This window comes from Rhinatrema bivittatum, chromosome 4 (assembly GCF_901001135.1).
Source record: "Rhinatrema bivittatum chromosome 4, aRhiBiv1.1, whole genome shotgun sequence".
Classification (NCBI taxonomy): domain Eukaryota; kingdom Metazoa; phylum Chordata; class Amphibia; order Gymnophiona; family Rhinatrematidae; genus Rhinatrema; species Rhinatrema bivittatum.
Genome location: NC_042618.1, coordinates 304,520,538 through 304,538,958, shown reverse-complemented (window position 1 = coordinate 304,538,958; position 18,421 = coordinate 304,520,538). Strand labels below are relative to the sequence as shown.

General features: G+C 43.0%; 1 protein-coding gene across 1 annotated transcript in view; it reads right to left on the bottom strand.

Annotated features, from left to right (window-relative positions):
- Positions 1–18,421, bottom strand: part of DNAH9 (dynein axonemal heavy chain 9) — a 1,128,006-nt gene that overhangs the window by 761,640 nt on the left and 347,945 nt on the right. Inside the window, exon 33 of the mRNA XM_029600235.1 lies at positions 4,627–4,754. Within this exon, the coding sequence (XP_029456095.1) occupies positions 4,627–4,754 (128 nt within the window). The remainder of the gene's footprint in view (positions 1–4,626; positions 4,755–18,421) is intronic.

The following is an 18,421-nucleotide window of genomic DNA, read 5'->3' as shown; positions in this document are numbered from 1 at the left end:
AAGAGGAAAGTTTAGAATTAAAAAGTAGTTTATCTATGTAGGGTCTCATTGCCACTTCCTCTCTAACTTTTCTTTTTTTTTTTGGAGTGTGTCAAACCGTGGGGGTAGTTTTGCTCTTTTCCTAGAAAAAGGTTTTAGGGGTATGAGTCTGTCAAGAGTAGATACTGATGATGGTTTCAAAAATTCCAGAAATTCTGGAAGATTACAGGTATTACTTTCTAATGCAGGTATAAGGTTGGTTGCCAGTGTTTGAGGGTCTAAACATAAATAACCAAAACATAAAAACTGCTACAGAACAACCAATACAAAACCACATAAACACAAAAACCAACATTATATAATATGTACAGGTATAGGTAATCATGAATAGCTGACTGACATCCATAAAACCTCAAAACCCATCAAAGCTGAGAACAGAGCTCAACCAGGAAATGCCAAAGAGAAAAAAATAAATTTTATGAAGTTTTCTTAGCTGGAGCAGATTGTTCTCAGCTCTAATCTTCTCCAGAAGACTATTCCATACAGCTAGACCAGCAATACTGAAAATCCACCTCCAGGATTCCATTAATCGAATTTGTTTATGAGAAAAATTTCTAAGAGACACTGAGAAGAGGACCTTATCTGTGGAACGAGCAGAACATTGTCTTTCTACTGAAGAAATTATACAAGGGGGCACCAGCTCATAGAGGGCCGGATTTTAAATGCCCTGCGCGCACCGGCGCACCTATTTTGCATAGGCCGCCGGCACGCGCACAGCCCCGGGATGCGCATAAGTCCCAGGGCTTCGTAAAAGGGGCGGGGGAGGGGGCGGGTCCGGGGCGGGTCCAGGGTCAGGGGCGGTTCGGGGGTGGACCGGGGGCGTGGTGCCAGCCCGGGGGCGTGGTCGAGGCCTCCGGACCAGCCCCCGGGTTGGGTGATGGCACGCCAGCAGCCCGCTGGCGCGCGCAGATTTACATCTGCTTTCAGCAGGCGTAAATCTACCAACAAAAGGTAGGGGGTTTTAGATAGGGCCGGGGGGGTGGGTTAGGGAGGGGAAGGGAGGGGAAGGTGCGGGGGGGTGGAAAGAAAGTTCCCTCCGTGGCCGCGCACGCTGAGCCTCAGCGTGCGCACGCCAGGCTCAGCGTGCGCAGGTTGCACAAATGTGCATCCCCTTGCGCGCGCCGACCCCGGATTTTATAAAATCCAGCGTACTTTTGTTCGCGCCTGGTGCGCGAACAAAAGTACGTGCTCGCGCAAAATTTGCAATTGCATGTTTTGTGGCTATTTCAAGTCTATTAGGGTCATATAACATGAATGTTGGGTGGATTTCCTAAGATCTTTCATTTTGACGGTGCTCTTTAGCATTCTAAGATATGTAAGGTCAAGTCAGCTGTATGAGGCCAATGAACTGACATGCACAAAACTGCATGTGCTATTTCACTACCGGAACGGATATATAAATAAGCCCAGAAGCAAAATGGTATGCTTCACTATAAGTTTTCATGAGGAGGATTACAGCAATGGGAGGTTCCAGGGGTGTTTACTAAAGTGCTGCCTTATAAGAATCCATCCCGCAATAGGTTAGGTGAATGGTGACATCTGTACAGGTGATTCCACAAGTCACTGGGAGGAGTCAGTTAACAAAGGGAGCAAGGGTGTGGCAGCAAAGGACATGGCTCTCTCCTTTTCTCCAGGAGGCAAGGGAGTGTGTTTCTTTCCACTGGGGGAAGTTTTCTCTCTCGAAGTGATTGGAGGAATTCCAGGAAAGGTCCCATAGTCTGCAGTGCTCTGGAAGAATTTTAGAGACATGGTGGAAGGAGGATAACCAATGGGACAATGTAATTGCAGAATATAAATTATATCAACGTGACAGGGCACATCGAATTGGTGTAGGGATGGCATTATATGCAAAAGATGGCATAGAGTCAAGCATGATAAAAATCCTGCAGGAAACAAAAGGCTTTGCAGGGACATTTTGTGACTTAAAGCTGGGGACAGAAAAGATATTGTGGGGTAAATTGATATTCTGTGTGTCGATTTAAAAATGTATGCTAAGTAAACTCAATGTGTGTCTCAGATTTAATAGAAAAAGCTAGCCTTCTTTTCCTCCCACCAACCACAAGCACATTCTTTGATTTATAGATAGATACCCTAATTAACAGGACAGGAAGAATATTTTTCAAGCAAGAATCAATCAGGGAATTAGATAAACAAGGGAATAGTTCAGCCTCTATCAATAGATTAACTGTTATCCTCTTGGAGGTCATTACTAAACTAACATTACATACACCAAATAAATTTCAGATTTACATTAGATTAAACATCCCTACTCCCTTACCAACCTTAATTAACTAACAACAATATTAAGATTCAGTCAGCAGTCCAGCAGTGAGATGGGGGGGCCTTCTACTCTTTTGCACTGCCACACGTACAATTATGTCTACCAGCTGGTGAAAGATTGTATATATGTGCTCACTGCAAAGAGCTGATGGCCTTCAGAGAATAAGCCTGACCTCTGGAGGCCAGAGTGGCAGACCTCAAAGAGCTGAGGCAGACCCTCAGGGCCAAAGTAGTTAAGTACCCACTCCAGTCTGGCAGCCCCCTATGCTGCCTTGGAGAAGCAAAGTCACTTGGAAGGAGAGCGTTACCTTGATGTAACAGGAACTGTAGCTAGGACCTACTTTTTAGGTGATGCATTATCCTTAAGGTCCTTTATGTTCAGTTTAAACTGATTTTCACTATGAATTCCCAGATTTTTCCAAAGGTGACAATCTGGTGAAACTGATTTTCACCCTGATTTTAGGATGATTATAGAGCAGCTCCAGAGCTGCAGATGCAGCATTTCAAGGTCTCCCACCAATGCTGAAAGCCAGTACAGGACAAAGCATGTGCTATGTTTCAAGTCCCGTCCTCCACTACCCAGGGATGGATTATGGGAAAATATTGGCTGGGGGATTTTTATCCATATTGGCCCATGGGTATACTATTGCATGTAGACATGCAAAAAAATGTATATATATTAGAGATGTGAATCGGAACTGAAATCCGAACCGATTCTGGTTCCGATTCACATCTCTAGAGATGTGAATCGGAACTGAAATCCGAACCGATTCTGGTTCCGATTCACATCTCTAATATATATATATGCATATATATACACATGTACATATATAGTGAAAATAGATACCAGACAAACTTGACTAGTTAATATAGTGCTATGTTAGTATATATCTATGATTACCCCACAAGTAAATCAGCACTTCAGGATTACTCACAAAACCATAACAAAAAAACTTTATTAGGGAAAATTTGAGTGAAGATGTGAGCGTTCGGACATTATATTAAGGTATTTGTTGCAGATTACTAAGTGGCTTTTAATCCATTTATATAGTTGTTGTTTTTTAAGGATAAGTATTAAGCATTTGATTGTGGTTAGTGATTTTTGTTTTGTTATGTATTGGAATAGGGGACATCCTGAATATTACGTAATGATGATGTTCTTGTCAACGATAATCTTTTTGAGACACACATGTATTTTCCATCATTCAAATAATCTTATTCTTGATAAGTTCATTTTCTGATATTAACATCAATAATTGGGAATGAGCAGCATTCATTAATAATTAAATTTTAATTTTAGAATAACCATTGTAAAACAGATCTCTGCTGGTTTTGAATAAACAAATAAGCATGGGTGTAGCTTGCTTATTGCAGCGGTTACTACCCCTAACTAATTAAGCTAGATATTTCACTTAGATGCAGCTCCATCACTGCTCTCTACATTAATGGTGGGGGTGGAAGGGAAATAGAACCAAAAGGTTACTAAGAGCCAAGAGTAACAGATAAGTATGATAAGTATGAGGGGAAAAAAAAAGTGTGAAACTTGCTGGGCAGACTGGATGGGCCGTTTGGTCTTCTTCTGCCGTCATTTCTATGTTTCTATGGTCTGACCCAACAAGGCACTTCCTATGTTCTTAACTTATACAGATACCATACCTTCTGTTCTTGGTTCCAGATATCATCCACATGTGGAACTGATTTATTCTACTGTCTACAGAGAACATAAGTTACAGAAAAGCAGTCAGCCAGATAGACCCAGCAGCTAATTTAATTCTATAATTGTGTTCCATGCTCATCTCCCTAAACAAGTTTAGATACCATCTAATTTACCTATTACCTTTGCAACTCCATCTCTTTTTGATGCCCATTTTATTTCTCCATAATCTCATTTTAGCTGACCAGACAATCTTAGCTCAGGTGAATAAAACTGTTACTCAAGACTTTCCCAGTTAACACTATAAGCTCCACTCTTTTGCAGGACATCAGGTTGTTACCTCCTAGGTCAACCTGAATGTAATGCAGAGGGGCTGTGCTTGTTTCTTCTTTTTTTTTTTTTTTTTTTTTTTTTTTTTAATTAAAGTTAGTATCAATTGATCTCAACTCATTGCACATATTCCCATCCAATACATTTCTTCACTCGGCTATACTGAAAAGACAATTTTAAGAAGCCTGTTCCTCCTCTCAACAGATTTGCTCTCAAAGTTCCCTACAGGAGGATTAAATGGTACCTTATCTGAACTTTTATCTAACAATACAGATTGCATTAGTGAATAGAAAAAACCCAATTCTCTAATGGATTTATTTTACCTTATTATCATCCATGACAGTATTGAGAGATTCGATCCACATCGGATCAATATCACCATCCAGCACAATCCACTTTGGGCCATCATGTGTGATATTGGCCAACTCACGCATGATGGAAGAAAAGAGGCCTGAAACAATAACAAACGGCATCCTGTTATCATGGTATTGTGAACATATCAAAGGACAGCACAGGCATGCTTCTTGATGACAGAGTTAGTCTGTAAGGGCTCTGGTAAGACAGACAAAACCATTCTGTGTTCCAGCAAGGAGGCATAAGAAATAGCATCTATTGATATTATACTCTTGTTACAAGATGGACAGAAAATAAAAATCAGTAAGAAAAATAAAATAAAAACAGTAACACACAAAGAAATTGTCAAATAAAAATAGAACACAAACATTCTGGTAGTTGTCACTTTCTAGTTCAGTCCAGCACACTGGGGACAATTTTCAAAGAGGCTTAGGTGTCTAACTTTAGGATTTAGGCACATAAATTGACCCCTTTGAAAATTGACTAGAGTTGAGCCACTAAATTTGGGTACCGAATTTCACCAGGACCCTAAAAAATGGATGGTTACATGGGTGGAGTAAGGGCAGGAAAAAACAGATACTTAGCACTAATTTTCAGTACTAAGTACTTAATTTGGACTCCTAAATCTAGGCAAATAAATTGCAGATCAAAATTTAGGACCCCAAGGGGTCAATATAATAAGCTGCGCAAAACCTGCTGCGAGGTTTTGTGTGGGTAATTACGCATATTTTTCTGAGGTAACCTTATGTACATATGTAAGAACATGTTTAGCACATAAAAATATGTATACATACCTGCGCAATAACTCACAGCAGGTTTTGCACTAATGCATGCAAATGGCATGTAAAGGAGGTAATTATCTATTCACAGGCTATTTGAGGAGCTGCACTAGCAGGGAGATAAGTTAGTGTAGGATTTTTAAGTGGGTATTTTAGCGCCTAGGTCAGGGCAAGAGTTAAGCGAATGCACTGCATTCCAGTAAGGAAAAGGTTGCACAGCCACACAACCACATAATGCGAGCAATGGAGTAAAAGGGTTAGTAGGAGCTGAAAATGTATTTTTTAATAACATGGGGCTGATATAATTCAGCAGTAAGTTAGAAATACCCCTCGCAAGTCTGCAACATTTTTTCAATTGCGCCTATTTTAGTGTGGGTTTTACCCACTAGGGTTGTGCATTCATTTGCGAAGAAATAGGAAAGAGAGACGATATTTTTCTATTTCATCACGTTTCGGGGGAGGGGCGACGAAACGATAAGAAAACCCTCAAAATTTTGTGTGGTTTTCTTATTGTTTTTTGGGGAGGGGAGAAAGGGCATATTAAAAAAAACCAAACAAAAAACCCCCAAACCCACCCCAACCCTTCAAATTTAATTAATTGTAACCCCTACCCTTCCGACCCCCCCCCCAAGACTTACCAAAAGTCCCTGGTGGTCCAGCGGGGTCCCGGGAGCAATCTCCCCCTCTCGGGCCATCAGCTGCCACTAATCAAAATGGCGCCGATGGCCCTTTGCACTTACCGTGCGACAGGGCTATCGGTGCCATTGGCCGGCCTCTGTCACATGATAGGAGCAATGGATGGCCTGCACCATCTTAAAAAATGGGGTGGGCCATCCATTGCTCCTACCATGTGACAGGGGCCGGCCAATGGCACCGATAGCCCTGTCACAGGGTAAGGGCAAAGGGCCATCAGCGCCATTTTGATTAGTGGCAGCTGGCGGCCCGAGAGGGGGAGATCGCTCCTGGGACCCCGCTGGACCACCAGGGACTTTCGGTAGGTCTTCGGGGGGTGGGGTTGGGCAAATCTTGGAGGGGGGTCGGGAGGGTGGGAGGTTGCAATTAATTACATTTGAAGGGTTGGGGTGGGTTTGGGTTGATTTTTTTTTTCTTTTAAATCTGAAGGGGTGGGATGGGTTTCGGGCATTGTTTTGGGGACAGACTAAATAAAATCAGCCCAAACCGCAGGAAAACGAAATTTCTCACAGCAGGCCGATAACGAAGATCAAACCAAAAGGTTCGGCCGAATCACATCTCTATTACCCACAGCTTTCTGCATCGGGGCTTTTATGCAGGTATTTTCGCGTGTATTTGGTCTTGTGTGTGTTTTTTGTGTGTATCTAATTTATATGCTGTGTCCTTATTACATCCCATGGAGGTGCCTGTTTTTGCTACATGCGCTAAAAAAATATGAGCAAAAAATTTGCACCGATTTCAGCACTGGTCTTATTACATTGGCCCCTATGTTTGGCTAAAAATTTTCCTTAATTTAGGGACCTAATTTAGTCACAGCATTTTTTGAAAATTTGCCCCATAACAACTGCATGTGGTCTTGGTTTTATGATGACCTCATGGATCATTTTTCAGCTTTCATACATTCAAACACACAACTATATCAAGAGAATTTAACAGCTTTTCTCCATGGAAGAGCAAGACATATCAACCACACAATCAGATGACATCATCCAATGACACCAAGATGATAAAGCTCTCTCCTCCCAAAAGTCTTAAAGCTGCTCATTTAATTTTTACCTTGGTATTTTTCTTATTTTCCTTTCCTAGTATTTTTTTCCTTTTAATTGCTTCTTTTCTCACAAGTTTATTTATTTAAAAGTTTTTATATACTACCTATACAAACAGTATAAGAACTAGGCAGTTTACAAAAGAAAAAGAATATTCTTTTTCCAAAATTTAGTTTGAGCTACCTCAAAAGATGCCCCGAAATGCTCCAAGATAACTGACTAGCATGACAAATGTGTTTCAGGTGTAGGCTTGTCATATGATGTGCTTAACTATTTTGTCTGTGCCCAGATGTCCCCTAGGATCAGAAGAATCAAAAGCTACACACAGTTTTATCATCATCAAACCTCTTTCACATTCCCATAAAAGAACATATCTTTGTGAGGACAATGTTGCTTGACTTCATGAAGAACAATTTTACCAATATACTAGATTCTCTACATCCTCCTTTGCAACTAGAACAAATGTCTCCCATTTTGGAGTCTGGGGCTCTAATTTGGAAACTCAATGTACAGTTCATAGAAACAGAGAAAAATTACTGTAGGAAAAAAAAATCCATATGGCCTTTCTAATCTGCCCATCCAAACATCGGCTCAGCTCTACAACGCCTACCAGTCCCTTCGAGATCCCTGTGCTTATCCCATGCTTTCTTGCATTCAGATACTGCCCTTGTCTCCACCACCTCTACTGAGAGACGGTTCCATTCATCTACTACCCGTCTGTAAAGAAATACTTCCTTAGATTACTCCTGAGTCTACTCCCTTTCATCTTCATCCCATGACCTAGATTTCTCTGTTCTGTTGAAAGACATTCACATCCTGTGCATTGATACCTCTGAGGTATTTAAACGTCTATCATATTTCCCTATCTCACCTTTCCTCTACAGTATACATGTTAAAATCTTTGGGCCTGACTTTAAAAAGCATTTACATACCTAAAACTGGGTTTTACTCGAGTAAATGCACTTTACTGAAGTAAGTGGGCTTTTGAAAATTGCTACAATATATGCCATTGAATTGTCCATATGATTCACTCACATAAGTGCACTTTATATGCATAAATGGCTTTTGAAAACTGCTACGATAGTAGTTACATGAAAATCCTTTTGAAAATCCACCTGTTTACATCTGTCCTCACACACTTTACAATGAAGATCATTGAGCATTTTAGAAGTTATCCTCTGCACTGACTCCATCCCTTTCATAACCTTTTGAAGGTATAGTATCCAGAACTCCAGCATTCCAAATGAGGTCTCAGCAAGGACTTAAACAGAGTGTGGTAGATGCATATAACAGCCTCCCAGTGGAGGCGGTAGAGACAAAAACAGTATCTTAAATTCAAGAAAGCATGGGATAAACACAGGAGACCTCTAAGCAAATTATGGGAATTATAAAGCTAAATGAACTGGGTGGATTGGCAGACTAGATGTGCCATACAGTCTTTTTCTGCTGCCATGGTTCTATATTTCTAATATCACCTTCGTATGCACCCAAGATTCTTTCTGGCTTTTGCTTAAGACAATCAAATATGAACACACCCAGATCTTGCTCTTGATTCATGCATAGAAGAATTTCTTCCCCTGGACGATATTATTCCCATGTTTTTTTTGCAGCCCAGATGTAACATTAATCTTTAACTGCTACACTCTAAACCACTCCTCAACCTTCGCTAGATCCCTCATGTTTTCCACACCACCCTAGGGGGGGGGGGGTGAAGAGAGGGAAGGGAGGGAGGGATAAATAACTTCTAGGTAGAAAGTCTATCTTCCTTTTAAAACTGGAAATGTGATATGAAGAGCAGCCAAAAAATAAGCTTTTTACAGCTATACAAAAATGTTTTCAGTTGGCAAGGCCAATTCCAAACACTGTAGCACATATTTATTTATTTTAAAACTTTTATATACCGACGTTAGTGGGGACATCACACCGGTTCACATATTAACAGCAGATCAGAAATTACATTATAACAAGTCGAAGGAACTTGGAGGGGGGGAACACTAGGGAAAGCGTAGAAGGAAAGTGAACAAGCCGATATAAACAATAACAAGCATTTACAACATTTACCGCATTAGTAACATTATATACATCAGTAACATTATATACATCAGTAGCTTCAGAAGATGATCAGGGGGATCATGGACTGAATTAGGGGTTCATGAGATAGGTGCATGGTATAGGGGCATTAGGTAACATGGTCTATTCTGGGTAGGCTTGTTTGAATAGCCAAGTTTTCAATTTCTTTTTGAACTTGATGAGGCAAGGTTCGAGGCGCAGGGTAAGGGGCGGGGAGTTCCAGAGGGAAGGGCTGGCAATTAATAAAGCTATTAATAAAGAGTTTTGGTATATAAGCAAGTTCACTGTGAAACTAATGGGGAAAATGTCTCTAATGTCCAGGTGGGAGCCCACCTCAACATTAGTGATCAAACAGTATGGTTTGATATCGCAAATAGGATGCAAAGTAGTAACACGAACACCTGCGTTTTGAATTTCAAAAAAACGAACTTTTTCGAAATGCGGACATACCTGGATATCGAATTAGAAGACTGGGAGAAAATGGTTGAAGTGGAACAACAGTGGGCAAAACTAAAAGGAGCAATATAAAAGGCAACAAATCTATATGTTAGAAGAGTAAACAAAAGTAAGAGAAATAAGAAACCAAAGGAAGTAGCTGATAAAACAAAAGCAAAAAGAGCAGCTTTCAAGAAATATAAAAGTTCCCAAAATGAGGAACCAGGGAAGAATATTGCTTGAAACTGAGGGAGACAAAGAAGGAAATCAAGAAAGGCATGGACATTGTTATAAAATACCATCCTAGAAGCACAGTCCAGATGTAGTCCACACATTAATAAAGGTGGAAGGAAGGCAAAATGATTATCAGCATGATTAAAAGATGAGGTGAAAGAGGCTATTTTAGCCAAAAGATCTTCATTCAAAAATTGGAAGGATGATCCAACAGAAGAAAATAGGATAAAGCATGGACTGAACCAAATCACTGTGAACCTAGAAGATGTGTTAAGCCTGATTGACAAACTGAAGAGTAGTAAATGACCTGGACCTGATGGTATACACCCCAGGGTTCTGAAGGAACTAAAAAATGAAATTTCAGATCTATTAATAAAAACCTGTAACCTATCATTAAAATCATCCATTGTACCTGAGGACTGGAGGATGGGTAATACAACCCCATTATTTAAAAAGGGCTCCAGGGGCGATCCGGGAAACTACAGACTGACTTCAGTGGCAGGAAAAATAGTGGAAAGTGTTCTAAATATCAAAATCAAAGAACATATAGAAAGACATAGTTTAATGGAACAAAGTCAGCATGGCTTTACCCAAGGCAAGTCTTGACTCACAAATCTGCTTCACTTTTTCGAAGGGGTTAGTAAACATGTAGATAGTGAACCGGTAGATGTAGTGTATTTGGATTTTCAGAAGGCATTTGACAAAGTTCCTCATGAGAGGCTTCTAGGAAAAGTAAAAAGTAATGGGATAGGTGGTGATGTCCATTTGTGGATTACAAACTGGTTAAAAGACAGGAAACAGATTAAATGGACAATTTTCTCAGTGAAGGGAAGTGGACAGTGGTATGCCTCACGGATCTGTACTGGGACCCATGCTTTTCAATATATTTATAAATGATCTGGAAAGGAATATGATGAGTGAAGTAATCACATTTGCAGATGATACAAAATTATTCAGAGTAGTTAAATTACCTGCAGATTGTGATAGATTGCAGGAAGACCTTGTGAGACTGGAAAATTGGGCATCCAAATGGCAGATGAAATTTAATGTGGATAAGTGCAAGGTGATGCATATAGGGAAAAATAACCCATGCTATAGTTACACGTTAGTTCCTAATATGGAACCTAGCACCCAGGAAAGAGATCTAGACGTCATACTGGATAACACATTGAAATCGTCGGTTCAATGTGCTGTAGCAGTCAAAAAGGAAAACAGAATGTTTGGAATTATTAGAAAGGAATAAAATGGAAAATGTCATAATGCCTCTGTATCACTCCATGGGGAGACCGCACCTTGAATACTGTGTACAATTCCGTTCGCCGCATCTCAAAAAAGATATAGCTGCGATGGAGAAGGTACAGAGAAGGACGACCAAAATGATAAAGGGGATGGAACAGCTCCCCTAAGAGGAAAGACTAAAGAGGTTAGGACTGTTCAGCTTGGAGAAGAGACGGCTGAGGGGGGATATGATAGAGGTGTTTAAAATCATGAGAGGTCTAGAACGAGTAAAAGTGAATGGGTTATTTACACTTTCAGATAATAGAAGGACTAGGAGGCACTCCATGAAGTTAGCATGTAGCACATTTAAAACTAATCGGAGAAAGCAGAGTTGCTTACCTGTAACAGGTGTTCTTACAAGCGGCAGGATGTTAGTCGTCACATATGGGTGACATCATCAGGATGGAGCCCAATCACGGAACACTTTTGTCAAAGTTTCTAAAACTTTGACTGGCACCTACTGGGCATGCCCAGCAATGCACTGACCCTGCATCCAGCAGGGGTCCCCCTTCAGTCTAGTCTTATAGTAAAAAGTAAGTGCGAAAAATAAAATAAGAAAACGTAAACGAAACCAACTCTGCAGGGTGGCGTGTGGGTTTCATGAGGACTAACATCCTGCTGTCCTGTGAGAACACCTGTTACAGGTAAGCAACTCTGCTTTCTCACAGGACAAGCAGGATGGTAGTCCTCACATATGGGTGAGTACCGAGCTGAGGATGCCCGAGCAAAGCACCAAATGCACCCAAAGACATGCAATAGGCACAACAACAGGGGTGGAAATTTGGTTAGGAGGGCATCCAGAACGGGTCGGTGGAAGGATGTTGGGAAGTTAAACTGAAAACAAGTTTCATAGAACAGACTGATCAAAGATGGAATCTTGCCTGCCAGCCTTATCTAAGCAATAATGGGCTGCAAAGGTATGGAGAGAACTCCAGGTAGCATCTTTACAAATATCAGCAAGCAACACCGAACGGAGATGTGCTACTGATGTCGCCATGGCCCTGACAGAGTATGCTTTTACATGGTCTTGCAGCAGAATGCCTGCTTGCTGGTAGCATAAAGAAATGCAGTCCACTAACCAGGAGGAGAGGGTCTGCTTTCCCACAGGATTTCCCAATTTGATGGGATCGAAAGAAACAAACAATTGAGTATTTCTGTGGGCCGACATGCGGTCTAGAAAGAAGGCTAGAGTACGTTTGTAGTCCAAGGAATGCAGAGCCTGTTCTCCTGGGTTTGCATGGGGCCTGGGAAAAAAGGTAGGTAGGATAATAGATTGGTTAATATGAAATTCCGACACTACCTTCGGTAAAAATTTAGGGTGAGTGCGGAGCACTACCCTGTCATGCAGAATTTTAGTGTAAGGCGGGTAGGTAACTAATGCCTGCAATTCACTAACTCTGTGAGCAGACGTTATAACGAGAAGGAAAACTACTTTCCACGTGAGAGAACGGAGATCAAGGAGTGGAGAGGCTCAAACGGAGGTTTCATGAGCCGCCCCAAAACAACGTTAAGGTCCCAAGCAGGGGCCGGAGGGCACAGTGGAGATTTTAAGTGGAGCAAGCCTCTCATAAAGCTTGTTACTAAGGGTTGTGTTGAAATAGGAACATCCGCCACGCCTTTATGAAACACGGCTACGGCGCTGATATGCATCCTGATGGAGGAAGTTTTCAGGCCTGCCTCCGACAAGTGCCAGAGATAGTCCAGAAACGTCACCGTGGAACAAGTGAAGGGGTCTAAGGACACAGAAGTGCACCATACTGTAAACCTCTTCCATTTGGAACGATAAGACCTTCTCATGGAAAGCTTTCGTGAAGCTACGAGGACTCGGGACACCGATTCTGAAAGATTAAGAGATTGGAGTATTAACCTTTCAACATCCAGGCAGTCAGAGATAGGGCCTGGAGGTTGGGGTGGCGCAGGCATCCATTGTTCCGAGTTATCAGAAGCGGATCCTTCCCCAGAGGAATGTGGCGGCGTACTGATAAATCCTGGAGGATTAGAAACCACACTTGGCGTGGCCAGTGAGGGGCTATCAGAATCATTACACCCTTGTCCTTCCATAACTTCACGATAGTCTTTGATATGAGTGGAAGTGGAGGGAATACATAGAGGAGACCGCTGGCCCACGAGAGGGCGAAAGTGTCTCTCGGTTGCGAGTGGTGATTGCAAGTGAGGGAGTAGAAGTTTTCTACTTTGTGGTTGTGGACTGACGCAGAGAGGTCTATGTGAGGGCAACCCCAATGTTGGCATATTGTGTCTGCTACCGTGGGGTTGAGAGACCACTCGTGCAGAAAAAACGTGCAGCTCAACTTGTCCACCAACACATTGTCTATGCCTGGCAAGTAGGTGGCTGTGAGGTACTTCGAGTGGGAAAGGGCCCACGCCCATATCTGTGCAGCTTCCTGACACAGAAGGTAGGAGCCCGTTCTCCCTTGCTTGCTGATGTACCACATCACCATCTGGTTATCAGTTTGAATCAGGATAGTCTTGTTTGAGAGGCAATCCTGAAGGACCCTGAGGGCATATCTGATTGCCCGGAACTCCACGAAATGTATCTGGTGTTTGGATTCCTCTGGAGACCAGGCTCCCTGAGTCTGTAGGTCGCCAAAATGAACGCCCCACCCTAGGTTGGAGGTGTCTGTTGTCAAGGTAATTTGAGGTTCTTTAGCCTGAAGTGGAAGGCCTTGAGTTAGATTGGAGTGTTGCACCCACCAGGCCAGCGATAGTCAGAGCTGTGTGGTAACGTGAACAATGCTGGACATTGGCTGACAAGCTTGAACCCACTGGGATTTTAGAGTCCACTGCATGACTCTCATAGCTAGGCGGGCCATCGGCGTGGCATGCACAGAGGATGCCATGTGGCCTAGCAGTATGAGGAAGTGACTAGCAGTTGAGGATACTAGAGTCTGTAAAAGATGTGCCAGAGAGGCCACGGTGAAAGCCTGATCCTGAGGGAGGAAGGCTTTCGCCTGTATAGTGTCTAGGTCGGCCCCTATAAAAGATAGGGTTTGGGATGGAACTATCTTGGATTTGGGATAGTTGATTAGAAACCCTAGGGAGATCAGGGTATGGAGAGTGAGACGCAAGGACGCCAATGTGGCTTGCCGAGTCGGGGCCCTTATCAACCAATCGTCCAGATAAGGGTAGACATGGACACCCTGACTCCTGAGGAAGGCTGCGACTACCACAAGGCACTTGGTGAATACTCGTGGAGCAGACGCCAGGCCGAATGGCAGTACGCAGGAATTTGTGATGAGACGGAATAATTGAGATGTGTGTGTATGCATCCTGGAGATCCTTAGAGCATAGCCAATCTCCTTTTTGAAGAAGAGGAAGTAGAGACACTAAGGTTACCATCTTGAACTTCTCCCTTTGCAGATACTTGTTTAGTGCGCGGAGGTCCAGAATTGGACAAACGCCACCTGACTTTTTTGGGATGAGGAAATACCGGGAATAGAACCCCTGCCCCCCTTGGGAGAGAGGCACTGGTTCTATTGCCTGGGACTGGAGGAGGGTTGATACCTCCTGTTCCAGAAGGAGAGAGTGGTCGGATGATCCCCACATCAGCCGAGGTGGGGAGTTCGCTGGTACAGTCAGGAAGTTGAGGTGGTAACCCTGAGTGACTACTGCAACTACCCACTAATCGATGGTGATTGTGTGCCAAGTGTTGGTGAAATGGCACAACCAACCGCCGACCAGAACTGATGGAAGAGGAGGTTGGCCTATACTCTCCAGGAAGGACTCAAAACCCTGATGCTGGTCCTGGCTGAGGAGCAGGTTGTGTCTTCTGAGGTCGGGACTGCCTGGACTGACCTTTTTGATAAGGCTTGGAAGGGCAACCTTGGGAAGCTGGAGGATAATACCTTCTTGGTTTGTAGGCCGGTCGCTTAGCGTCTCGTCTAAATGTCCTCTTGTGGAGGTAGATGAGAACTCAGCAGGTACTGAAGAGAGTTGATGCAATGTTTCATGGTAGTCCTTGAGCTGCGCCACAGTCTCCTGAATTTTGTCTCCGAAGAGATTATTCCCAGCACATGGCAGGTCAGCCAACCTGTCCTATACCTCTGGTCTGAGGTCGGAGGATTTCAACCAGGCCCACCTTCTTTCACTAATCCCCGCTGTGGACACCCTAGAGGCAGTGTCAAATATGTCATACGCAGCGCGGACCTCATGTTTACCAGCATCCAGGCCTATCGGAGCTAGAGCATTAAGGTCATCCTGGAATTGGTCAGGTAAAGTTTCACAGAAATCCTTCTTAAAAAGGTCTCTGTTATATTAGGTCATGTACAACTGGTAAGAAGCAATGCGAGATATAAGCATTGATTTGGAACGTCTGGGCTGATTCCACAACCAGAGTGATGATCCAGTTGTGATCGTTGAAAGCCAGGAGCCCTTCGTCATAATTTAGGCACATTAGGTGCAAGTTAGGGTATCATGGTCAGACCCCAAGCACAAAGCACAAACTCTATGCGGGTCTGTGATGGACATTGTCCGAGGACAATCGGGGCACCGACAAAAACCTGACACCATGGCTTCGACAAAAGTTTAGCCGTGGTGCAGTCGATGGCCGGAGGCCCCGAAGGGAAAAGTCAATGGAAATCAACCGCAAACTAGGGTAAAGCCTTACCTTTCGATCGCGGAGTACAGATGTCGATAGGGGGCACCTCTATAGGGTAGAATTGTTTGAAAATTTTTAAAGAAGTTCCATGAGGAAAATTCCTGTCAGGAATCTCAAGAGAGCTCCTTAACCCATGTGGCTACTGCGTGCGGAAAAAAAGAGACTGAAGGGGGACCCCTGCTGGATGCAGGATCAGTGCATTGCTGGGCATGCCCAGTAGGTGCCAGTCAAAGTTCTAGAAACTTTGACAACAGTGTTCCGTGATTGGGCTCCATCCTGATGATGTCACCCATATGCGAGGACTACCATCCTGCTTGTGCTGTGAGAAAGTTCTTTTTCACTCAACGCACAATTAAACTCTGAAATTTGTTGCCAGGGGATGTGATCAGCACAGCTGGGTTTAAAAAAGGTTTGGGTAAGTTCTTGGAGGAGAAGTCCATTACCTGCTATTAATTAAATTGACTTAGAAAATAACCACTGCTATTACTAGCATCAGTACCATGGGATAGTCTTAGTTTTTGGGTTCTTGCCAGGTTCTTATGGCCTGGATGGGCCACTGTTGGAAACAGGATGCTGGGATTGATGGACCCTTGGTCTGACCCAGTATGGCATGTTCTTATGTTCTTAAAAGTCAGGTGGAAGAAAGGATTGCCAAAGAAGTAAAGACAGGAGACGAAACATTTTTCAGATATTTCAGAGAAAGGTCCAAAGTGGTATAGTAAAACTGAAAGTTGACAATGATCAGTGTGTGGAGAGAGATGAAGAAAAGGCAGAAATATTAAACAAATACTTCAGTCTGGTGTTCACTAAAGAAGACCCTGGACAAGGACCTTTGCTGATTGATAAAACCATTGGTGGAGATGGGATAGATGAAACTTCGTTTACAGAAGAGAATGTATGGGAAGAGCTAGGAAAACAAAGTGGACAAGGGCATGGGGCCAGATGAGGTACATCCCAGGATACTGAGGGAGCTCAGAGATGTGCTGGCAGTTCTGCTGCGCAACCTGTTCAATAGATCCCTGGAAATGGGAATGGCACCATGTGATTGCAGAAGAGCGGTGGTGATCTCGCTCCACAAGAGTGTGAGCAGAGAGGAGGCAGGAAACTACAGGCTGGTTAGCCTCACCTCGGTGGTGGGTAAATTAATGGAGACTCTGCTGAAGGAAAGGATAGTGAACTATCTACAGTAAGGAGGTTTGCCGGACCCCAGGCAAGATAGATTCACTAGGGGAAGGTCCTGTTAAACAAATCTGATTGATTTTTTTTTGATTGGGTGACTAAAGAACTGGATCAAGGAAGAGCACTTGATGTGATCTACTTGATTTCAGCAAAGGTTTTGATACAGTCCTACATAGAAGGTTTATGAATAAAATGAGAAGCTTGGGCATGAGCGCAAATGGTGATGGCCTGATTTACAAACTGGATATTGGACAGAAGACAGTGTGTGATGGTAAATGGAACCTACTCTGAGAAGAGACCAGTGTTAAGTCTCTTCTCAGAGTGCTAAAGGGATCGGTATTGGGACCGGTTCTGTTCAATATCTTTGTGAGCAACAGCGCGGAAGGGATAGAAGCTAAAGTTTGTCTATTTGCAGATGATACTAAGATCTGCACCAGAGTGGACATGCCGGAAGGAGTAAGAGAATGATAATTGATTTAAGGAACCTTGAAGAGTGGTCGAAGATATGGCACTGGGATTCAATGCCAGGAAGTGCAGAATCATGCATCTGGGGGGCAGTAATCCAAACGAGCTGTATGTGATAGGGGGGTGAAGGGCTGTTGTTCACAAAGCATGAGAGGGACCTTGGGGTGATGGGGTCTAACATTCTGAAGATGGTGAAACAATGTGACAAGGTGATAGCTAAAGCCAGAAGAATGCTGGGCTGCATAGAGAGAGGAATAAGTAGTAAAAAAAAAAAAAAAAAAAAAGATGATAATCCACTTGTACAGGTCATTTGTGAGGCCTCACCTGGAGTACGGTGTTCAGTTCTGGAAACCGTATCTCAAAAGGGACAGGATGGAGGTGGCCCAGAGAAGGGCAACCAAAATGGTAGGGGGTCTCCATCAAATGACTTATGAGAGTTTGAAGGACCTAAATATGTATACCCTGGAGGAGAGGAGGTGCAGGGGAGAAATGATACAGACCTTCAAATACCTGAAAGGTTTTAATGATGCACAACTGACAAACCTTTTCCATTGGAAATAAATCAGTAGAACTAGGGATCACGAAATGAAACTTCAGGGAGGATGACTCAGGAAATATTTCTTCACGGAAAGGGTGGTGGATGCCTGGAATGCCCTTCCAGAGGAGGAGGAGAAGACAAAAATGGTGAAAGATTTCAAAGGGGCATGGGATAAACACTGTGGATCCCTAAATGCTAGAGGATAGAAATGATAAAATGAGTGCATGAGGGTAATTTGCTGATGTGGCGGTTACCTCCTTTAACAAATAAGCCACATCATTGCTCTCTGCTTCAACAGCAGGGAGTTAGGATGAAAAGGGAATTAAATATAGACAGCAAGTAACTAGGACATTGAATTTTGCAGTCTGGGAAAAATAAACATAGAGGTACCTTGCTGATGCAGCTGTTACTTCCCTTAACCAATAAGCCTGA